Source organism: Marmota monax, unplaced genomic scaffold (assembly GCF_021218885.2).
Source record: "Marmota monax isolate L192 unplaced genomic scaffold, Marmota_monax_Labrador192_F-V1.1 WCK01_AAM20220418_F8-fsc00049, whole genome shotgun sequence".
Taxonomy (NCBI): Eukaryota; Metazoa; Chordata; class Mammalia; order Rodentia; family Sciuridae; genus Marmota; species Marmota monax.
Window position 1 is genome coordinate 12051270 of NW_026694221.1, and position 20174 is coordinate 12071443.

The window sequence follows — 20174 nt, forward strand, 5'->3', positions numbered from 1 at the left end:
ATCAGAACTTAATGTCCTTCACAATTTGTACTTCATTGAACAGACTTTGGGGGAAAATCTTGCAGAGATTACTTCATAAACATCCGCTGGCAGCTTTGGGCCTGGGTGTATACATTCTGATTGGGCTGGGACAGGTGAAACACTCAGCTGTTTGTGAATCAGTCTTCTCCCTGATTGCAGATCAGACCTCATGAAATGACTGAAAACTGTTTCTGGATAAAAGTAAATGAAAATAAGTATGAAAATACGGATTTACTTTATAAACTTGAGAATACTTTTTGTTGCCAACAAAAAGGTAAGCTTAACATCTTGGTTATGTATTTATATTTAGAATTTTAATTGCCAGTTTGCATATCCAGCCTCTACAAACATTATTTTAAGAATCCTATCCCTTATATTTTTACATTACAAATGATAAATTATCTCAGGAGTATTTAAAAGTGAATTTTGTTGTAAATTATATTAAAATGGGCAATTTTTAAAATGCAAATGATTAATATAAACTTTTATTTTAAAGTTTTTTTGTGTAATAGTTGTTTTGACGATGTTCTATTGTGGTGAAATAGTTTTGTTTTTTTTTTTAAGAAAGTTTTTTTCAGAGTCAGTTTTAGCATGTGAATTTCCTTTAGTTTGAGAAATAGAAAAAATAAATGTCAGCCTTTCTCTAGTCAGAGTTTTGCCACACTTAGTATTATAGTGACTGCTCCATAATTAGTTGGTATAAGCAAATGAGATAGAAATATCAAATATATTGTGTATTCAAAGTTGACTTGAAAAACAAGTGTTTTAGTATGTTATGATCTTTTTATTAAAAAACAATGGATTTAATTTTGCAACTTGTTTTGTGATAGCTTAACCTGTGCAGTGTGTTTTTTAAAAAAATTGTTTTTAAGGACATGGGCTTTTTTTTTGTCTGAAAATTGAATTCATTTTTTCCAGTCTCCCATGGGCTTGCCACTTATATTCAATGCCTGATAATAACATATTTTGTTGAATTAATTTTTATGTGTATGTAAAACTTATACTTTTGGTTTGTAGGAAGGCATTTTAGATCAATCATTACCTTTTAACTTTTGAAAAGACCCTTTTCCACCATAGCCCTGTGTCACCTATGTTCCTGGGTTCACTGAACTCAGGGCTGGCCTGGAAAGATTGTGCTGGGTGGATGTAGGTGGGAGACCTGGGTATAGACATAGAGGATTTGACTTCTTAAAATGCTTACTGTTTACTAGGTGCCATGGTAGAAATGCCCCAAGTATCTGATTTAATGTGATCATCACAGCAGCCAGAGAATATTGGCAGATACCTTAAAAACTTATTTGTATTCCTTTGAAATGTTTTCTAAAAGGTCATCGTAAAATAGAAATTCTCTCTAAGAGATTATTAGAAAATAAAGTAGCTTTCTAGAATTTGTGGTACATCAAAACCCTTTATCAGATATTTCTGTGAGGAACATTTGTCTTGACTAAAATATTAAAAATAAAATATTCTGGTCTTTGAAAATGGAGAATTCTCAGCAAGCTCACCATAGGAAAACTTGTAAAGTAAGCAGATCTTAATTTTACCTTTTGATTATGGAGAATCAAAATTTTCTTTGAATAAGATTAGTGCACTCTTCAAGGCAATCAAGGAAAATATATGGCAGTTAAAATGTGTATTTACATTTAAAACACTTCAGAATTTCAGATTTCATAATCTGGAATTGATTAGTTTTCTCTTTGCTTTGCTAGTAGGTGCAAACGGTGGTACCTAAAAGCTATTTAAGTAATGCTGCCATCCAGCTACTCTTTCTTTTTTTCCCTCTTTACTCTGATTACTTTCTTAATTAATGAGGCTCAAAAGGGAAACTTGTTAGCATGTATTTAATTTAACTGTAGTGTTATCCCTAAATGAAATAATTGGACCTTTAAAAAATTCTTAAGTCATCTAACTTTAGCCTTGAGATTCAAGGTTAAAAAAAAAAAAGGATGTATTTGCTCAGTCTAATACTAGTTGTACAGATTAAGATGAGAAATGATGATCATTTTCTGAGTCTTCTTACTTCCATCCTCCTTGGCCTCTTGGTATCTTTGTTCATTCTGTCCCCTTGACTGGAATCTTTGTTATTTGAGTCAGAAGCAGGGGATCACAGCATCTTTTGTCTCAGCTCAAATGTAGCTTTTCTTTTTTTTTTCCTTTGGTGTGTGTGTCCATGGATGATATTTTCAGGGTGAACAGAAGAGATAGAAAGCCCAGGGATGTGGCCTAACCAATGCTAACATTTCATAATGCCAACCAGAGATGAATTGTGAAAGTCACTTTATTTTGTTCTGTACCTCAAGGAATAATTTTTAGAGAGCATTATATAATTATATATGATTTTTGGCATTACTGGTAAAGTATGTAATTGGGAAAGGCCAATCATTGTTGCTTTTAGAAAAACAGAATTTTTATTGTGTAGTATAGCTAGTAAAAGATAAGAAAGGAATGGAAAGAGAGATGTTCAGAAGGCTTAGGAAAGACTATAGGTTATTGGAGTGGACAAGCTACTCCTTGAAGTCACTTTATTTACATGGGCTTCTGAGGTTCTGGGTCCCAATATTAATATTTGCCTATCCCCATGACTCCAAAGATTTGAATGCATTTTATAGTTTCTGAAGAATTCAGAATTAAATTTGACTGCTTACACATTATTCATTCCAATTGTGTCTCCACGTCTTGGCGTACAAGGAGAGGAGAGGCATTGACTGCTGGATGATTTTAATCACTGTTCCACCTGGGAACTAGGCAGAGGAGGGTCAAGAATTCAAATTAATAAAAGTATGGAATGTTTAGCGAATTGGTATATCTCCATTTTTTTTATTGCATTGACTCTTTGTACTAAGAACTATGGCTATTTCTCTGATGACAAAAATGGATGTTCCATCCCAGGCACTTAAAAGCATTTGAAATGGATAGTGAGAATGAAGAAACTGAATCAAACCTTAAAGTAGAACCTTAAAATTTACTCACGTATCTTTTTTTTTTTTTGGTCAATAAATATGTGTTTCTTCCCCCTTTACAGTAGATGGTGCTTTAGGTTTCTGTGACATTCATGTCCAGATCACTGGGGTTTATTGGTCTAATATCCTGAGAGTTGGAAAAGGAAGAGGAACTAATACCTAGAGCCATAGTCATGTCCCAGTCCTGGGGCTGAATCTTTTCAGTTATTTGTTTAATCTTTACCACTTTACCACATCTCAGCTAAGATCTTTTCTCCTTATCTTCTGATTATAAAACAATTTTTATTTCCCATAGTGTCATCTTGTCTCACCTTCCTACAGATAGAGCAAGATATTTTTTAAGGACATGGACTTTTTTTTTTTTAAAATCCTGTTGCCCTTTATTTTACTATTTATATATTTGTACGTGTGTGTATATATTTAGAGAGAGATATGCATGTATATATAAATATATGTATACATACCAAACACACACACACTACCCTCCTCATTTAGATCTTACTTTGTTTCTTAATCTCCCTCTGACCATTTTTAACATTGTTGTGGCCTTCTACAATATATTAGAAAGTACAGCCTTTTCCTATGAAATCCATATTTTTTTTCTGCATTCTCTTGTATCATTGTCTCATACTTGATTTTGCTGTTGAATATGGTTTTCTTGTTTCTTTTTTCTGTTTTTGAGATACATGTTAACTTTCCATATTTTAAATTCATCTGAAAATATATATGAGCATTTTTTACTTTTATTTTTTGGTACTGGCGATTGAACCAAGAGGCACTAAACTGAACTATATCCCCAACAGTTTTAATTTTTTTTTTTTTTTAAGACCATGCCCACAAACTTGTAATCCTTCTACCTATGTTTCCAGAGGTGCAGGGATTATAGGCATCTGCCACTGGGCTTGCATTTTTCCTGATTACTTTTTTTCGCCTTTCCTTTCTTCTGTTTTTCCATTTGACTGCCGCTATTCCAGTCAACAAGTGTATATTGCATGTTCACTAGGCCTTGGGTTAGGGACTGGGAGAATGGGAATGAGCAAGGGAATCATGCTTCTTCTGTCAAGTTCTCTGTTGAAGTACAAGATTGGGGTAGAACATGGAACAACAAATACTGATTGTTATTTTAGAAGAGACTGCCATAATTTACTATCTTTGGCTTCTGTTGAGACTTAACAAGGTTATAAAAGAACATTGTTTATATATATCTCTCTCTGAAATTTAATCACAATATTCGTGTATTGAACATTTGGTATCATCAAAATAGTGCTAATGACCTGTGTATTTTTTACCAGATTGGAAGCATCTGTTGGTTAATTTTAACAGGCTGTTGGAAAATGGATTGAAGTATACTAACAGGTTATTGGTATTGGATTTGTCAACTAAAATTAATATTAATTACTTTCATTATTCACAAACTGTTAACTTAATAGGGATTAAAGGGCTTTCTGGAAGTATATGAATAGTCTAATTCAGTTAGACTGATTTAGTATGAAAATCTGGTTCCACAATTGTTAGCTTTTTGAAGTAATCACATTTTATAACAGGTGCATCATATTTGCAGATAAGGCCAATAAACTGGTTTATAAATAATTTCTTACCTGAATAGTTATGGCATATGGAAACAGTTAATGGATTGCGCACTTAAAAACAAATCAGGCTTAAGATTTCTAACATCATAGTTCAATGGACAAAGCATTGGGGTAGCAAGTCATAAGCCACAGATTATCCCAATGACTTGGCTGTGTTCAAGATGTCATTTTGTATTTGAAACACAATTTATTCCTTTTATACACATAAGTGTATAAAAAGTCCTAAGTCACCTTCCCAAGCCTAAAATAAGACAAGCGGTACAGTTTATAACTGAGAATGCATGGTAATAAAGGAATAATGCCAAATTGAATGCCACATATCTTTGTATCTTGCACATCCTGAAGTTTTCTGAAAAGAACATTTGAGGAATAATAATTTGGAAAGATTGAAGAAAAAGAAAATGGCCAATTAAGTATTCTCTAGGAATGCATCACTTGGTTCTTGTCTGGGCTAAGTCTCAAAAGAACTGAAAACATAAGTAAATTATGAGATGCGTTGAGGGTGGCTTGTTCCACCATTAGAATGTATCCCATTGATAACCAGATACAGTGTATTCTGTGTTGCATTCCTGAAGAATTAGAAATTTATTCTTAAATCCTCATAGAATTAGTGTCTAACCTGAAGCCACAGTATACTTTCTTTTTTTTTAAAATTTTTTATTGTTGGTTGTTCAAAACATTACATATTTCTTGATATATCATATTTCACACTTTGATTCAAGTGGGTTATGAACTCCCATTTTTACCCCATATACAGATTGTAGAATCACATCAGTTACACATCCATTGATTTACATATTGCCATACTAGTGTCTGTTGTGTTCTGCTGCCTTTCCTATCCTCTACTATCCCCCCTCCCCTCCCCTCCCCTCCCCTCTTCTCTCTCTACCCCTTCTACTGTCATTCATTTCTCCCCCTTGTATTATTTTTCCCTTTCCCCTCACTTCCTCTTGTATGTACTTTTGTATAACCCTGAGGGTCTCCTTCCATTTTCATGCAATTTCCCTTCTCTCTCTCTTTCCCTCCCACCTCTCATCCCTGTTTAATGTTAATCTTCTTCTCCTGCTCTTAGTCCCTACTCTGTTCTTAGTTACTCTCCTTATATCAAAGAAGACATTTGGCATTTGTTTTTTAGGGATTGGCTAGCTTCAATTAGCATAATCTGCTCTAATGCCATCCATTTCCCTGCAAATTCTATGATTTTGTCATTTTTTAATGCAGAGTAATACTCCATTGTGTATAAATGCCACATTTTTTTTTAATCCATTCATCTATTGAAGGGCATCTAGGTTGGTTCCACAGTCTTGCTATACTTTCAAATGACAGGGGCCACAAAACACTTTGGTTACATGCTTATTTGTATAGCATATTTATGATGTATACTGATAGAAATTTTATAGGTTCATGAATATGGATACATTTCTTGGACACTGCCCAGATGCTGGCAAATGGGGAGATTTGGGTGTGTGAGTCTTATGCAAGTGTGTGAAGAAACATAGCTTTTTCTCTTTTTTTCCCCCCTCTCCTTTTCCTTCTTCCCTTTCAACAAGGAATAGTATTATTGTAGTGGATTCAAATGGAGTCATTTGTCTAGTTGTGGATTGGGGACTGCTGCCTCTCTTCCATACATATTCACCTTATATTTTGATTTTGGTAGCAGTTTTTAGTGATGTGCTCTAGTTATCAAGCCTGACCATATTTTAAAATTGTCAGCTTCCGTTATTGTTATTGCACACCTTTTCCTCAGGATTTCTCTTCCCCATTTAACCAAAGCATCTCCTGTTGCCTAGGATTGCTTGAAGTATACTTCTGTCTGGTAGGCCATTCTTATTTGGCTGATCTGCCTCATCTCATGGTTTATCACTCAGGATTTCCACTTAAAATTAGTGTACATTATTACTCACTTGAAAAAATAAATTCCTGTGAATGCATCCCCTGCCTCCTGCCACTGCCCCCAGCACACAAACACAGTTTGGCTCAGAATAGATTGAGCCCTCTAGAGTTCCCAATGTAAGTTGATCCTGTATTTGGAGCATGGGACAGGGCTGGGGCGCTGTAGGGCATTCACAAGTAGGTGCAGTGGACTTCTAGCTGGGTTATGTGTTATATAGGAATTTGATATTAAATAGTATAGCAAATTCTATTATGACAGAAACAAACTTTCAGTATAAAATAACTTTATCATGTGTTTTATAAATTAAAGTTTATAAAATATGTAAGTTAGCTTTTGAGTTTATTGAATGTTCCTGTGTTTTAGTAAGTTGAAGATTAAATGATTTATACCTTTGAACATATTCTGTGGCATTTCATGGCATCTGAATAAGAAGGTGATGTTAGAGACCTTTGGTTACCACAGCTCTAACTTGTCCAAATACACCTCTGACTCTTAAAAGAATGGCTATTTTAAACTTAGACATACCTTAGTTTTGAGTTCTTAATTTAGGTTCTGTGGTTAGAACAGTTGTCTGTGAAATTCAGGAACAATAGAAATATCAAGAAAAATTACATAATTTCTTTGACTAGCCTCTAATTGAAATTTAGCTTTCCCTTTACATAGACAACAAATAGTAGTACCTATGGCCTACTCACCAGTAGAGTTCATACATACTTTCATAATACATTCAAATTGTTTTGGAGACATGAAAATCTCATTTAAACTCATTTCTACTTCAAAATTCAGGTAGTTATTAGATTTGCAACTAGGTCTTGTAAAGAAATCTATTTTATCATATTGTTTTCTTTGCAGTCTAGGTATTGAACCCAGGGCCTCATGCACGTTAGGCAAGTATTCTACCACTGAGCTACATCCTCAGTTCCTTTTTGTTTTTATTTTTTTCTGGTAAAGGAGACAGGGAGTGGGTAGTTCATTTGAAAGATCAAAGGTGAGGAAGAAGGACTGGATAGGCAGAATGTTAGATAATGGTGCAAATGTGACAAATTCTACGCCAACCTAGCCAGGAGGGTGCTCTGGAGCAAAGGAATACCTATTAGAGGAGACTTTGTCAGTCTCTAATGGCCAGTCCTTATCACCCATGTCACACTCAGTCACTGGCTGGGGGCTGCCCAGGAAGAGCTTGGCCTGATCTTAAGTGCTAAGGAGGAGGTTAAAGGTTCAGAGGTTTTGGAGCCTGTCAGCTAAATGCATTCCTTGCCGTGGAACAGAAAGTCTTTTCCTGAAGAAGATCTGAGCAGGATGTTTTCAGGGCTGTCTTACCTGTGTATTATACTTTTCAAAGCTGGTGTTCAGTGCTTTTTCTTTTCTTTCTTTAATCTGCATTTCCAGCACCCTACTGGCTAGGTTGACTCAGAATTTGTCACATTTGCACCATTATCTAAGGTTCTGCCTATCTACTCCTGCTTCCTCACCTTTGACTTTTCAAATACATTACCCACTCCCTTTCCCCTTTACCAGAAAAAGCATATCCCTTAGTACAAATACATAATGGTAACTGGTAAGGTTACCTCTGCCAACTCAAAATTAACACCGGTGCCTTCAAAATAATGGAAATATTTCAGCCTTTGTGAAAATTGAGAAGTTATTTATACAACATGGTTTACAAAAGTTAAGGATAAGATAACAGGAGTTTTTTTATTCTATTTTTCAGTGCTTCTTTATTACAGTGCTTCTTTATAATGTCATAATTGATTACAGCTCTTCTGGGTAGGCTTGGGCTACCCACTGCACTGAGTAACTGGTTACAACACTTTCACACTGTACATCTCCTTGCCTTCCTTGACAGACATGCAGAATCGTGAATACTGTTGATATCTGCATTTGAGTATAATTTACTTTTGTGCAAGTCTTCTGTGTTTTATTTTATGGGCTTAAAAATCTATCCTGAAAACATTTCTACTTCTCTGACAATGGAGTCTTTGGCAGGAAAGGTTAAGGACTTTAAGTCAGCTTTTCTGATTTGTACACTGGTAGAAGGAAAGTGAATGTCAGGGGCCTGGGCTTGACTGCTGCCTATTCAAATGTATGTGGCTTTCCTTTTGATAATTCAAGAGACCAATACATTTTTTATCATGGGATATTTCATGCAACTTAGAATAATTTAGGGGAGCTTCAGCACCATCCTATTCCTTTTTTTTTTTTTTTAAATGGTAAGATCTTGCTGTGTAGCCCAGGATGGCCTTGAACTCGAGGCTCAAGTGATCCTCTTGCCTTAGACTCCTGAGTAGCTGAGACTATGAGCATGTGCCACCTATCGAGTTTTGAATCTTGCTTTAATAGCCTACTACAATGTTTTGCTAGGCTTTGCATTTGCTAGTGAAAATAAACATGAGATCTGGACAAAGCATGAAATTCCTTCACCAGACAATAATACAGGAATAATTCAAGAACAGTAATGATAGCTTCTTCTTTTTTTTTTTAAGCAGTTACACATTTAGTTCCTTTATATTGTTTTACTTGTTTTCCAAAACAATTCTGTGAAAGAACCAAGGCAAGTATTATATATATTTTGTACAGAAGAAAAAGTTATGTTCAAGTGAACTTCAGCTAAAAAGAGCAGCCAGTCTGAACAGAATACAGATCTGAGTCAAATGCCATTGCTCTTTCTGCTGTGGCACACTGCTTCTCTGATTGAAAGAAATCCTATTATGTTTTATTTAAAGTGCTCTTCTTTGATTTAAAATAATTTTCCTCTCATCTCCTGCCACCTTACCACTGCCCCACAGCAGTTCACCATCATCCCACAATTTATATTAAAGGCTTTAAAAACTTGCTGTTTTTTATTAAGACCATCTTTCATCATTTGGTACCTCTATTCACTTCTGTAAGTATTTGAGCTGTAAATACTAACACCATGCTGTGGAGTGTACATGAGAAGTGTGGACTCTGTGGAGTCTACCGTACAAGTGTGCAACCCTGGCTTTGTAGCTATAGTTTTTCCTCTATAAAATAGGGTACATAATACCCATCTCATGGGGTTATTGTGAGGATTATATAATGAATATTGTAAAGCACCTTTTGCAGTGCCTAGCTCATTGTGTTGCTGAGGAAATGTTAAATTAAGTTTTGAGAATACAGGCCTCGTTTTTCCCTTGAAGTGTTTTATGTATCATTTCTGAAGTTTACACAGTATAAAAATTAACTTTATAGCTCTTGACCTTTCAGTGTTTATATTTTTTTATTAACTTAGATGAAATTTTTTTGTATACTGATTAATACAAAACAAAATCATACATATTTATGGGTACAACATGATATTTGATGTTTTCATTGTGTTGTTGAAATCAGGGTAAATGTTTATGTTTTAATATTTGTGATTTCCTTATTAAGAAAATATTCAACTATATGCTTTCTTCTAGCTTTTGTTTTGGGGTGGGGGGAGGGAATCAGGGGATTGAACTCAACCACTGTGCCAATCTGCAGTACAATTTTATATTTTATTTACAGACAGGGTCTCACTGAGTTGCTTAGTGCCTTGCCATTGCTGAAGCTGGTTTTGAACTCGCAATACTCCTGTCTCAGGAGATGCTGGGATTACAGGAGTGCGCTATTGTACCCGGCCTCTTCTAACTTTTTTGAAATATATTTATGTTATTATCTATGGTCACTCTATTGTGCAATAGACCTTAACAGCTCCTAAATATAGCTTAGTATCCACTGTTCAGCCTCTTGCCATCCTGCCCTCTTACCCTCCTTTTCTTCCTCAGCTTCTGGTAAATAAACATTCTACTTTAAAAAAAAAAATCTATGAAATACACTTTTTTGTTGATAAGTTTTTTAAAGAGTGAGAATTATTTGCTACCTGTCTTTTTGTGCCTAATTTTCACTTAACATTATCATTTCCAGTTCTATCCATGTTGTACAAATGCCAGGATTTCTTTTTCTTTCTGTGCCTGAGTAGCATTCCATTGTGTATGTACCACACTTTTAATCGATTCATTAGTAAATAAGCATTCAGGTTTTTTTTTCTTAGTGTGAATAGTGCTACAGTAAACATGGCAATACAGATATCTCTTCCGTGTATGAATTTCATTTCCTTTGAATAGATGCCCAGTGAGGAATGCTGGATCATATGGCAGTTTTTATTTTTAATTTTTTGAAGGCACTCCATTCTGTTTTATATAATGGTATACCAATTTACATTCTTACCAATAGTGAGCATGGGTTCACTTTTTTTCCACAGTCCTGCCAGCACTTATGTTTTGTCTTTTTGATAGTAGCCATTTGTATTAGAGTAAATTATACTTAATTGTGCTTTTGACTTGTATCGATCAGTGATGTGAAGCATTTTTTGGCCATTTGTATGTCTTCTTTTGAGAAATGTCTGTTTAAGTCTATTGCCCATTGTAAAATTAGTTATGTAATTTTTTAAAATTATTTTCTGAAGTTTTTTTTTGTTATTTGCTAGGTTTTGAAGTTTCTTATATTCTATATATTAAACCTCTTTTAGGTGTATCATTTGTACATGTTTTCTCCCAATCTTGAGGTTGTTTCTTCACTCTGATGATTTTTTCCTTAGCTCTTGTAGAAGAGTTTTTTCTTTGATGTAATTCCATTTGTCTTTGTTTTTGTTTTCTATACTTTTTAATTCTTCTTCAAAAACTCCTTGTCTATTCAAGTGCCCTGAAGTGTTTCACCTATGTTTTATTCTAATAATTTCATAGTTTAATCCATTTAGAGTTGTTTTTTTTTAAACTGGTGAGAGACAGGGATCTAATTTGATTCTTTTGCAAGTGAATACCCAATTTTCAAAACACCATTTAATGAAGAAATTGTCCTTTTCCCCAGACCTTTCTTAACACCATAGTCAAAAATTCAGTTGGCTGCAGATGTGTGAGTTTACTTCTAGGCTCCCAATTTTATTCCATTGTTTTGTTTGTTTTATGCCAATATCCATTATAACATTGTTTTCACCTGTAGCTATAACTCTGCTTCCAAGTAAGATTTCTGAACCTCACAAATACTCTACTAACTGACCTATTTAAAGAGCCACTGACAAAGCTTAATGTAACACTTGTCCATTCCATTAATTTTAGAAGGTAATAGTAGATTCTCATGTACATCTTGTTCCTTTCATTTTTAGATATCTTATTGAATGCTTTATTAAGTTTCTTAAGGTAGTGATTTGTTATATCAGTAATGAATTTAAAAATGTATTAGGCCCCCCTCCCTTTGTTTTCTTATTCAATGATTTCTTTTCTTTCAACTTATGAGTCATTGATGGATTTGGGGCCTAGAGATTTTTGTAGTTTTATGAGATTTAAATCTGTAATTTTTTGCTTTGCTTTTCTTGGTGTGATTTAATTCTAGAACATTGAGCTGATGGCTTCAGAGTGATTTTGAAAAGCTCACTGAGTCCTTTATAAAACCTTACTGGTACTTTTTAATAATTCATTATTATTTTGACATTTATTTATAGTTTCAGAGATTAGTGAGGATGGTATGGATGGCTTAATGTAATTATGGAACTGGGATGCATTAAGGCATTAGGAATCTTTAGTCGATAGGCAAATAGAAGTGCCAAGTAAAGTTTATAGGCTAAATTCTCCCCAGGGTTTTTAGGAAGGGTGATAACTGTTAATTTTTTTAGTTTCATAGAGTGCTGGCAGAAGGTTCAGAGCAGTGATAATTTTTCAGGAATAGATTGCTTTTTTTTTTTTTTTTAAACCTCCTCTAGCTGTGTGCTGTAAGCTAAGAGAAATTAGTTGGAGGAAATATATAACATTGTTGTAATCGTATTCTTTTTGACATATCAAAGACTTCATATGTTTCTAAACAAATTAAGGAAATACATCAAGTAATGTTTTTAGTTAGTAGTTAAGAATGAGTGTTAGTATTTCTATTACTTCTATTTCCCTCCTTCCTAGCTTGTAAAATAATTAAAAAGGAGGACAAAGCTCTTTATGTGAAAGCTTATTCATCTTGGATTATAATTTACAGCTCCCAAATCTACCAGTAGAAGATGGTCTTGGAGTTTTACATGTTGTACTTGTATATGTTAATTTTTTCTGGTGAATTATGAGGGATTTGCCTGCAAGGAAGCATTAAAACCCAGAAGTCTTGTGGTTGGTGGTCCCAGAGTTTATTAATTTGACACTCAGTACTCTGGGTTGTCTTCTTGTTCATTTTCTTAGCTTTCCATCTAATTTTGGCATTGTTTATCTGGCAGAGAAAGGGGGAATCATGTTCACAAATGGGGCTCTTTGTTATTTTTCTATTGCTTTTATACAAACTGTCATAGATTTAGTAGCTTTAAAAAATCCACAATTTATCTTCCCATTTTGTAGTTTTGAAGTCCATCATGGTTCTCATAGGTCACAGTCAAGGTGTCAGCATAGCTGTGTTCTTGTTTTGAGGCTCTAGGGAAAGTGTACTCCCTTGCCTTTTCCACTTTTAGAGGTCACCCATGTTCCTTAGCTGTGGTTCCCATTCTGCGTCTTCAAAGAAGCCAGGAATTGTGATAGTGGGGAAAGTCCTCATGTTGGCTCTCCCTTGCTTGGTTTCAGTAATGACCTCTCTGACCCTGTGACTTAGTAATTTTGGAAAGGTAGTTTTAGTAACCAGGTGATTGAATTGGCCCACTGGGATAATCAGGCCTGCCTTCCCTATCACCGACTCCTTATTGTTAGCTCCACATGCAAAGTTTCTTTTTCCATATAAGATAAAATATTCACTGGTTCTAGGCATTAGGACTTGTGTGTCTTTAGCAGAGGACTTAGAGGATAAGACAAGCTATGCCATAAAATTGCCATGTTTCACAATTACTTGGTCCTGTTATTATCACTTCATTAACATTGTGTCATTTTCTTTTAGCCTAGGATTCCTTTTGCAGAAATATGCCATCTTAGACTCCTGAGGCACTGTGATTCAACTTTTTAAATCATTTTTTTTTTCTGTTCAATAAATGTGTAGAGGTTTGGATAATTTTCAATCACATTAACATGTTTTTGTTACCATATCTAAGTTACCTTTCTTGATTTATAGAGAAAAATCTTTAGATTATGTGTCTTTATAAGTTCCAGGAAGGGTTCCCCCACTTTTATTCTTACATTTAGTTAACGTGCAATTCTTATATTTAGTTATCATAGTCGGCTATATATTTTCCAGTTTGTAATGTATGCTACTGATTTCGTTGTGTATGGCGGGATCATTCTGTGTTTGTTTGTGTATATTTTATATTCTTCTTAACTTAGAAATATCCTCTTTAAAACCTAGGGTAAAATGCCATTGGCATTTATAACGATTTTTGTGACTCTTACTTGTTACTATTTATTTTAAGGATGAAAGAGAAACTAGCCTTAGGAAACAATCATTTTATATGTTATTAATTGGTGGACAATAACAATTTCTACATTGCCTGTTAATGTAATTTTCCTTATTTTAAATCAATGGATGTGTAACTGATGTGAATCTGCAATCTGTGTATGGGGTGAAGGTGGGAGTTCATAACCCACTAGAATCAAAGTGTGGAATATGATATGTCAAGAAATTTGTAATGTTTTGAACAACCCACAATAAAAAATTAAAAAAAAAAAAAAAAATAAAGTTTAATAATATTTTAAAATACATATCATTACACTTGTCCTATGATGTCTTACAGCATGTTTTTATTTGCATAATATTTATATTTTGATGGGGATGTTGGGAACAGGGGGACTTTTTTCCTAGTCCAAATGTTACTCAAACCTAATGAGCATCTACAAATGGATATAAATATATAATTTCATTACCACTTGCAAAATGTTATCATAATTGCATATTTCAATGGATAATTTAAAATACAATGTTTAAAAGTTTATTTTAATTAGAAAAAAATTTCATCATTGAAGGAAGAATCACATTTATCAAAAGGTCGAATGCAACCCCATTTCACAAAAAATAACTAATTTATTTTAATTGTTGGCTGTTAGTCATTTCTCAGTCTACTCTTCTATCATCATATTACCTTAGACTCCTTCTTCCTGAAGCAGGACTCTTCTTCCTTTTTTAATCTTCTTTTCTTTTTCAATTAGAGAACTAATTATTTTTCATGGTTTCACAGGTCACAGTGGGACAGTTTTGCTCTCTGCTCTTGTAGCATGAGATTCAACCCAGGAGAGTTGAAATAGTCAACAGGATAATTGTATTTATTTTTAGATGAAGGGCATTCATTTTTAGAGCTTTCATGCTTTTTTATTTTATTTATTTTAAATTTATGCTTTTTGTGAGTAATATTTTTTTACTTTGCCAAGTTTTGTTTTACTTCATTTTGAATCTATCTGTATAAAAATAAATATGAACTTTTACAATTGACCAGTTATTTGTATATTCATTTCATGTTTTTAGTACCAATAGCAATGAAAACTGCAGTTTGTTGTCTCTTTAGCCTCGGAACACTACTTTTATAATAGAACTTACTATGTATTTGTGTACATGTATATATGTATACATATATGCATACAAATATATAAATTTATAAAAAATTGTGTATCTATAAAAGAGTATTGTTCTATAAGCCAGGTTGTCTTAAATTGAATAGACACTGATGGTTTTTTCATTTGATCACAGCATTGTACTCAGTGAGATCATTGAGTGTAGAAAAGACAGATAACCACCTGCCCACTTGTGAATCTCTCCGGTATCTTTTTTTTTTTTCTTTAATTATTTTTGTAGTTGAGGATGGACAGCTTGCCTTTATTTTTTTCATTTATTTATTTTTATGTGGTGCTAAGGATCGAACCCAGTGCCTCACATATGCTAGGCAAGTGCTCTGCAACTGAGCTAGAGCTACAGCCCCAGCCCTCAAGTATGTTTTTATCAAGAAAGTTTTTTGAAAATGTATTCTCCCCCCTTCCCCGTCCCCCCACACCCCCACCTCTTTCCACCAGGAATTGAAACCAGGAGCACTTGGCCACATCTCCAGACCTTTTTTATTTTATTTTTTGAAATAGTCTTGCTAAATTGCTTAGGACCTTGGTAAGTTGCTTAGGGCCTCCCTCTGTGGCTGAGGGTGGCTTTGAGCTTGTGATCCTCCTGCCTCAGCCTGTGCTTGAGTTGTGAATGTGTTCTTGATAAAGAAATTTAATCTTCAACCCCAATAAACCAAAAATTATCATTATTTCTGGTTGTAATAGGGTTTTAAGAAGTCCAGAGCAGCTCTTGGAAGCAAATGATGGGAAAGAAAGGAGTTGACTTATTAATAAGGGGGAAAATGAGTGCCTGCTAAGCCCTGGGACTTGCTTGGTCTTTGCAATGTATCATTTACACCTTCACCCATTTCAGTGTAAACAGGCTAAGTTAAAGATCTGGCTTTGAAGTTCACATCATTAGGAGTTTAAAGTCAAGAATTTACTTCTATTTGATTTCATAAGTTGTGTCCATTTTCTCTATATCCTTTGGTGACACTGGAGGTAAAGAGGGAGGGGTAAGACATGAGTGCAAATTGGAGGAAGTATCCTGGTGGCCTTTATCTATTGGTAGGGAAATGACCCCAGTATCAGCTATTCTCACAGCATATGTAGAACAGTTACATTTCCTGTTTTGTCTAATTTTGGTTGTTTACACTCTATTTTTTTTAATTTTTCAGTTGTTGATAGACCTTTATTTTATTTATTATATGCAGTGCTGAGAATCGAACCAAATGCCTCACATATGCTCAGCAAGTGCTCTACCACAAAGCTACAACTCCAGCCCCTTCTTTACACTTTTGAAAGCTATGGTAGCTGTTTATTACCCACTGCCTTTTAAACCTTTCTAAAAACGTTGTTTCCAAATCTTTCCCATTCTCATATTCCTTCGCATTTTACGATAATAATCCAGTGATCTTCAAATGACTTAGGCCTATAGGTGTCACATTTATAATATTCTGTGCATGCATACATATTGAAGGATTTAAAAAGAAGGACTCCAGTCTAGCATTCTTATCCATCTGCAGTCAAGTCCAACTTGCATTTCTAGCTGTGTTCTTCTTGCTCTATGCTACCTGTACATCAGTAACATTGGTCTGTGTTAGCTGTGCTTTTCAGGCTCCTACATTGTTTCTTCATCACACAGCCTGATTGTTTTAACTTTCAGTTCCTACCCATTGTTTATCTTCTAGGAAAGTTTGCACTGGGAGTGGCTGACTTGGGTTTGGCATTGGAGAGACTACTTTGCAACCAGCCATTGCCTGCACTTTCCATGTAATTATCTTTTCTACCTTTACATGGTTTAGCTTAGTGCCCACAGAACGCTGAAACTTTTCTTTCTCCTGCTTCTTGGTGTCTAATTTCATTTTATACCATCTTTCCCTCAGTTCCTTGACTGTAGCTATTCTGCTCAGCCTCTGTAACATACCTTATATATGCCAGGTATTTTGGCCTTCTTCCTGCCTGTAATATTTGTTTTCTACATATCTGCTCGATAAGCTGCTTACCTCCAACTGTTGATTCAGATGTTATGTTGGCTTCTCAGTGAGGCTCCTACAGGTAATTTCCAATTTAGTATAGGCACATTTTTCCATGCATTTCTCCCTTGTTCTAATTCCTTATCCCCTGCTTCCTTCCTGTATCACTTATCACCTTCTACCATATTGTTCAGTACTTATTTCCTAATGTATGCTTGTCTTTTTCTTTCTATCCCTACTGGAATTTAAACTGAGGAAATGGATTTTCAGTTAGCAAAATATATCCCAAGCCCAAGAATGCCTGACACATACAGTGGCACCAAATTAATATTTGCTGAATAAACAAATGTTTTTTCATTTCTTTAAAACAGAAAAGTAATAATTTCAGCTTCCTCAAGCAAATTGGCTTTTTTCATTTTAAACCAATGGGAATTTTGGAAGGAAAGTAGAAGTACTTAAATGATCTAGATTCCAATTAACTCTACCACTGATGATTTTCATTCTGGGTAAATAGCAGGCTGTTTTGTAAATTAGGTTAAAAAATTCAGAATATAATAAAGATAGTTGAGTTCCAGATAGGATCAGGACCTAGATGCTAAAGTGATCCCCCCCCCCCGCCCCCAATTGTAGTAGCAGATATCTGTGTAAGGAGGAAGAAGAATTCTCAGTAACCTTTTTGGGGGGTGTGGTTCTGTGTATTGAGTCCAGGGAACTTATTCCCCAGCCTTTTTTATTTTTCATTTTTATGCAGGATCTCACTAACTGTCTGAGGCTGCCTTGCACTTGCAATTCCCCTGCCTCAGCCTCCTGAGTCACTGGGTTTTCAGGTGCGCACTACTGCTCTTGGCTTAAATTCAATTTTTATTGGGTGGAGTTTGACTTGATGGCTACAAAATCGGAGTGGCTGTTAGCAAATGTATTGTAATATGTTTCTATAGCCACCCCCCCTGCCCCCCGAAAGGTTCTCCTTTCTTGGATATTGACTTTTTAAAAATTGAGGTGAAATTTGTATCAATCAATATTAGCCAACCATTTTAATGTGAACAATTCAGTAGCATTTAGTACATTCAAGGTGTTGTGACGTCTCATGATGTCTAATCAGCTCCAAAACATTTCCATTAGTCCCAAATAAAACCCTGTGCTATTTAAGCAATTTCTTTCTACTCTACCTACCCCCAGGCCTGGCAATCACCAATCTGTTTTCTGTTTCTATGAATTTACTTCTTCTGAATGTTTTGTATAAATGGAAACACAAATGTGTACCTTTTGTGTCTTTTTTTTTTTATTTAGTGCAACATTTTTGAGAATAATATTGTAGCATATGTCAGGACTATGTTCCTTTTACTCTCAGAATAATATTCCATCATTTGTATATATTGTTATCTGTTTATCAGTTCATTCATTGATAGGTACTTGGGCTATTTCTACCCTTTGACTAATGTTTATAGTACTTTTGAGAGTATGTGTGAATATGCATTTTGAGTACCTGTTTTTGTTTCCATTGGTATATACTTAGGAGCAGAATTGTTGTGTCATATGGTCATTTTATGTTTTCTTTTTGAAACATTGCCAAACTTTTTTTTTTTTCACAGTGGCTGAGTCTTACATTCCCACCAATGAATGTGTAATGGTTGTAATTTCTGTACATCCTCACAACACTTGTTATTTTCTATTGTTTTGGATATGTGTTGATTTTAAACTTAAAAAAAATAACACTTTAAAGTTTTATTGATATGTTTCCATTTATAAAGGTTTGACTGTACATAACAAAGAAAATCTATCATGTTAAGCTCTTATAGGATCTAACAAAAGATTGAAGTAAGCAGGGAAACCTCAGGATATAATATATTTAATTTTAAAATGTTGGAGAGAATGGTAGTATAGGATTCACAAGTATAATTGAAAGGCCTGCAATTTTACATGAAATGTAGATATGTCAATAATTGCTCTGTATTATACAGTATTATATATGTTAATAGTGACGTACAATAAGATGCATTTAATTAAACTTATATGAGTTCACTTAACTATTTACACTGCTGTGATTGCCTCAGTCTCAAATAATTGCCAACAAAAATTTAGAAAATGAGTGAAAGAAAGATTTATAGATTGTATGTAAAACCCAATTATCCTACTAAATTCATAGTACAATGCAGAGTACTTACCATGTAGTATATTTTGTGCTGTCAAATTAGTTTTACAATATTCATCTTCACTAACTGTATAGTACTACATTTAATGATTATAATCCAGTTCTTTGGCATGTTGAAATTTGTAGGTTTAGGTTAGAGTAATCGAAACAGACTTCCTGAAGGAAGCACATTAACTGGTTGACCCCATACATACTTCATTTCTTAAGTGTCATCATTCTTTTGGGAAATGAGTTCTATGACTTCTCAGATTAGGATAGTTTTGTAGTTCCATCCCACTGTGTCCTTTATCATTCAGAGCGCTGGTTTGATTCTAATCAAATCCTTATTCCTGTGAGATTTTATTAATGCCCTCCTTTCTTGTCAGGGTGTAAGGTCTCCATGAGCAGGAGTTATAATTTTTGTCTTTGTCCTTTATTTCTTTCCCTTCACTCAGGTCTGTGTGCTTTAGTGAGCATGTTACATGACCAGTGAGGGAACAAACAACCAGAGGGAAATCAATGTGAATATTGAAGTGCTGCTAGGTCTTTGGGAAAATTTTTGTGGGCTCAGGAATTAAAGAACAGTGATGGAGTTCAGTTTGCAGGGGGTGGAGAGAAAGATAGGGCAGTGTTGCTGAAAACTCTGTTCATATTAGGGAGGTTTTATTTTTTTTTTTAACTGGCGATTGAACTCAGGGGCACGTGTCCATGAAGCCACATCCCCAGCCCTATTTTGTATTTTATTTAGAGACTCTGGGTCTCACTGAGTTGCTTTGCACCTTGCTTTTGCTGAGACTGGCTTTGAACTCATGATCGTCCTGTCTCATCCTCTTGAGACATTGTCTTTATTTGCTAAATTTAAACATTTAAATTTTCTACATTCACTCATGTATAAATTGAATATATTTAATATCTTAAGTTACATTCTGTCACAAATTTTGAAACATTTTGAAAAGTATATAAAATATTTCCTATGTTTTAGCATGCTATTCCATTATTTGGCAGCTCTTTACTGGAGGAAGTGAAGTCCAGAGGCAGTAATACCAATGAAGAGACTGCTATAATTACCCAGGGGATTGTTTATGAAGTGCCCTGAGTCTAGGTTAGTTCCAGTAGGAGAACAGTAAATAAAAGAGATACTTGTAAAATCAAGTAA

General features: G+C 34.5%; 1 protein-coding gene across 3 annotated transcripts in view; it reads left to right on the forward strand.

Annotated features, from left to right (window-relative positions):
• The window catches only part of Diaph3 (diaphanous related formin 3), a 481958-nt gene that overhangs the window by 177357 nt on the left and 284427 nt on the right, over window positions 1–20174 (forward strand). For all 3 annotated transcript variants that reach the window (XM_046466464.2, XM_058586107.1, XM_058586106.1), the window contains one exon: window positions 181–295. In XM_046466464.2, the coding sequence (XP_046322420.1) occupies window positions 181–295 (115 nt within the window). The remainder of the gene's footprint in view (window positions 1–180; window positions 296–20174) is intronic.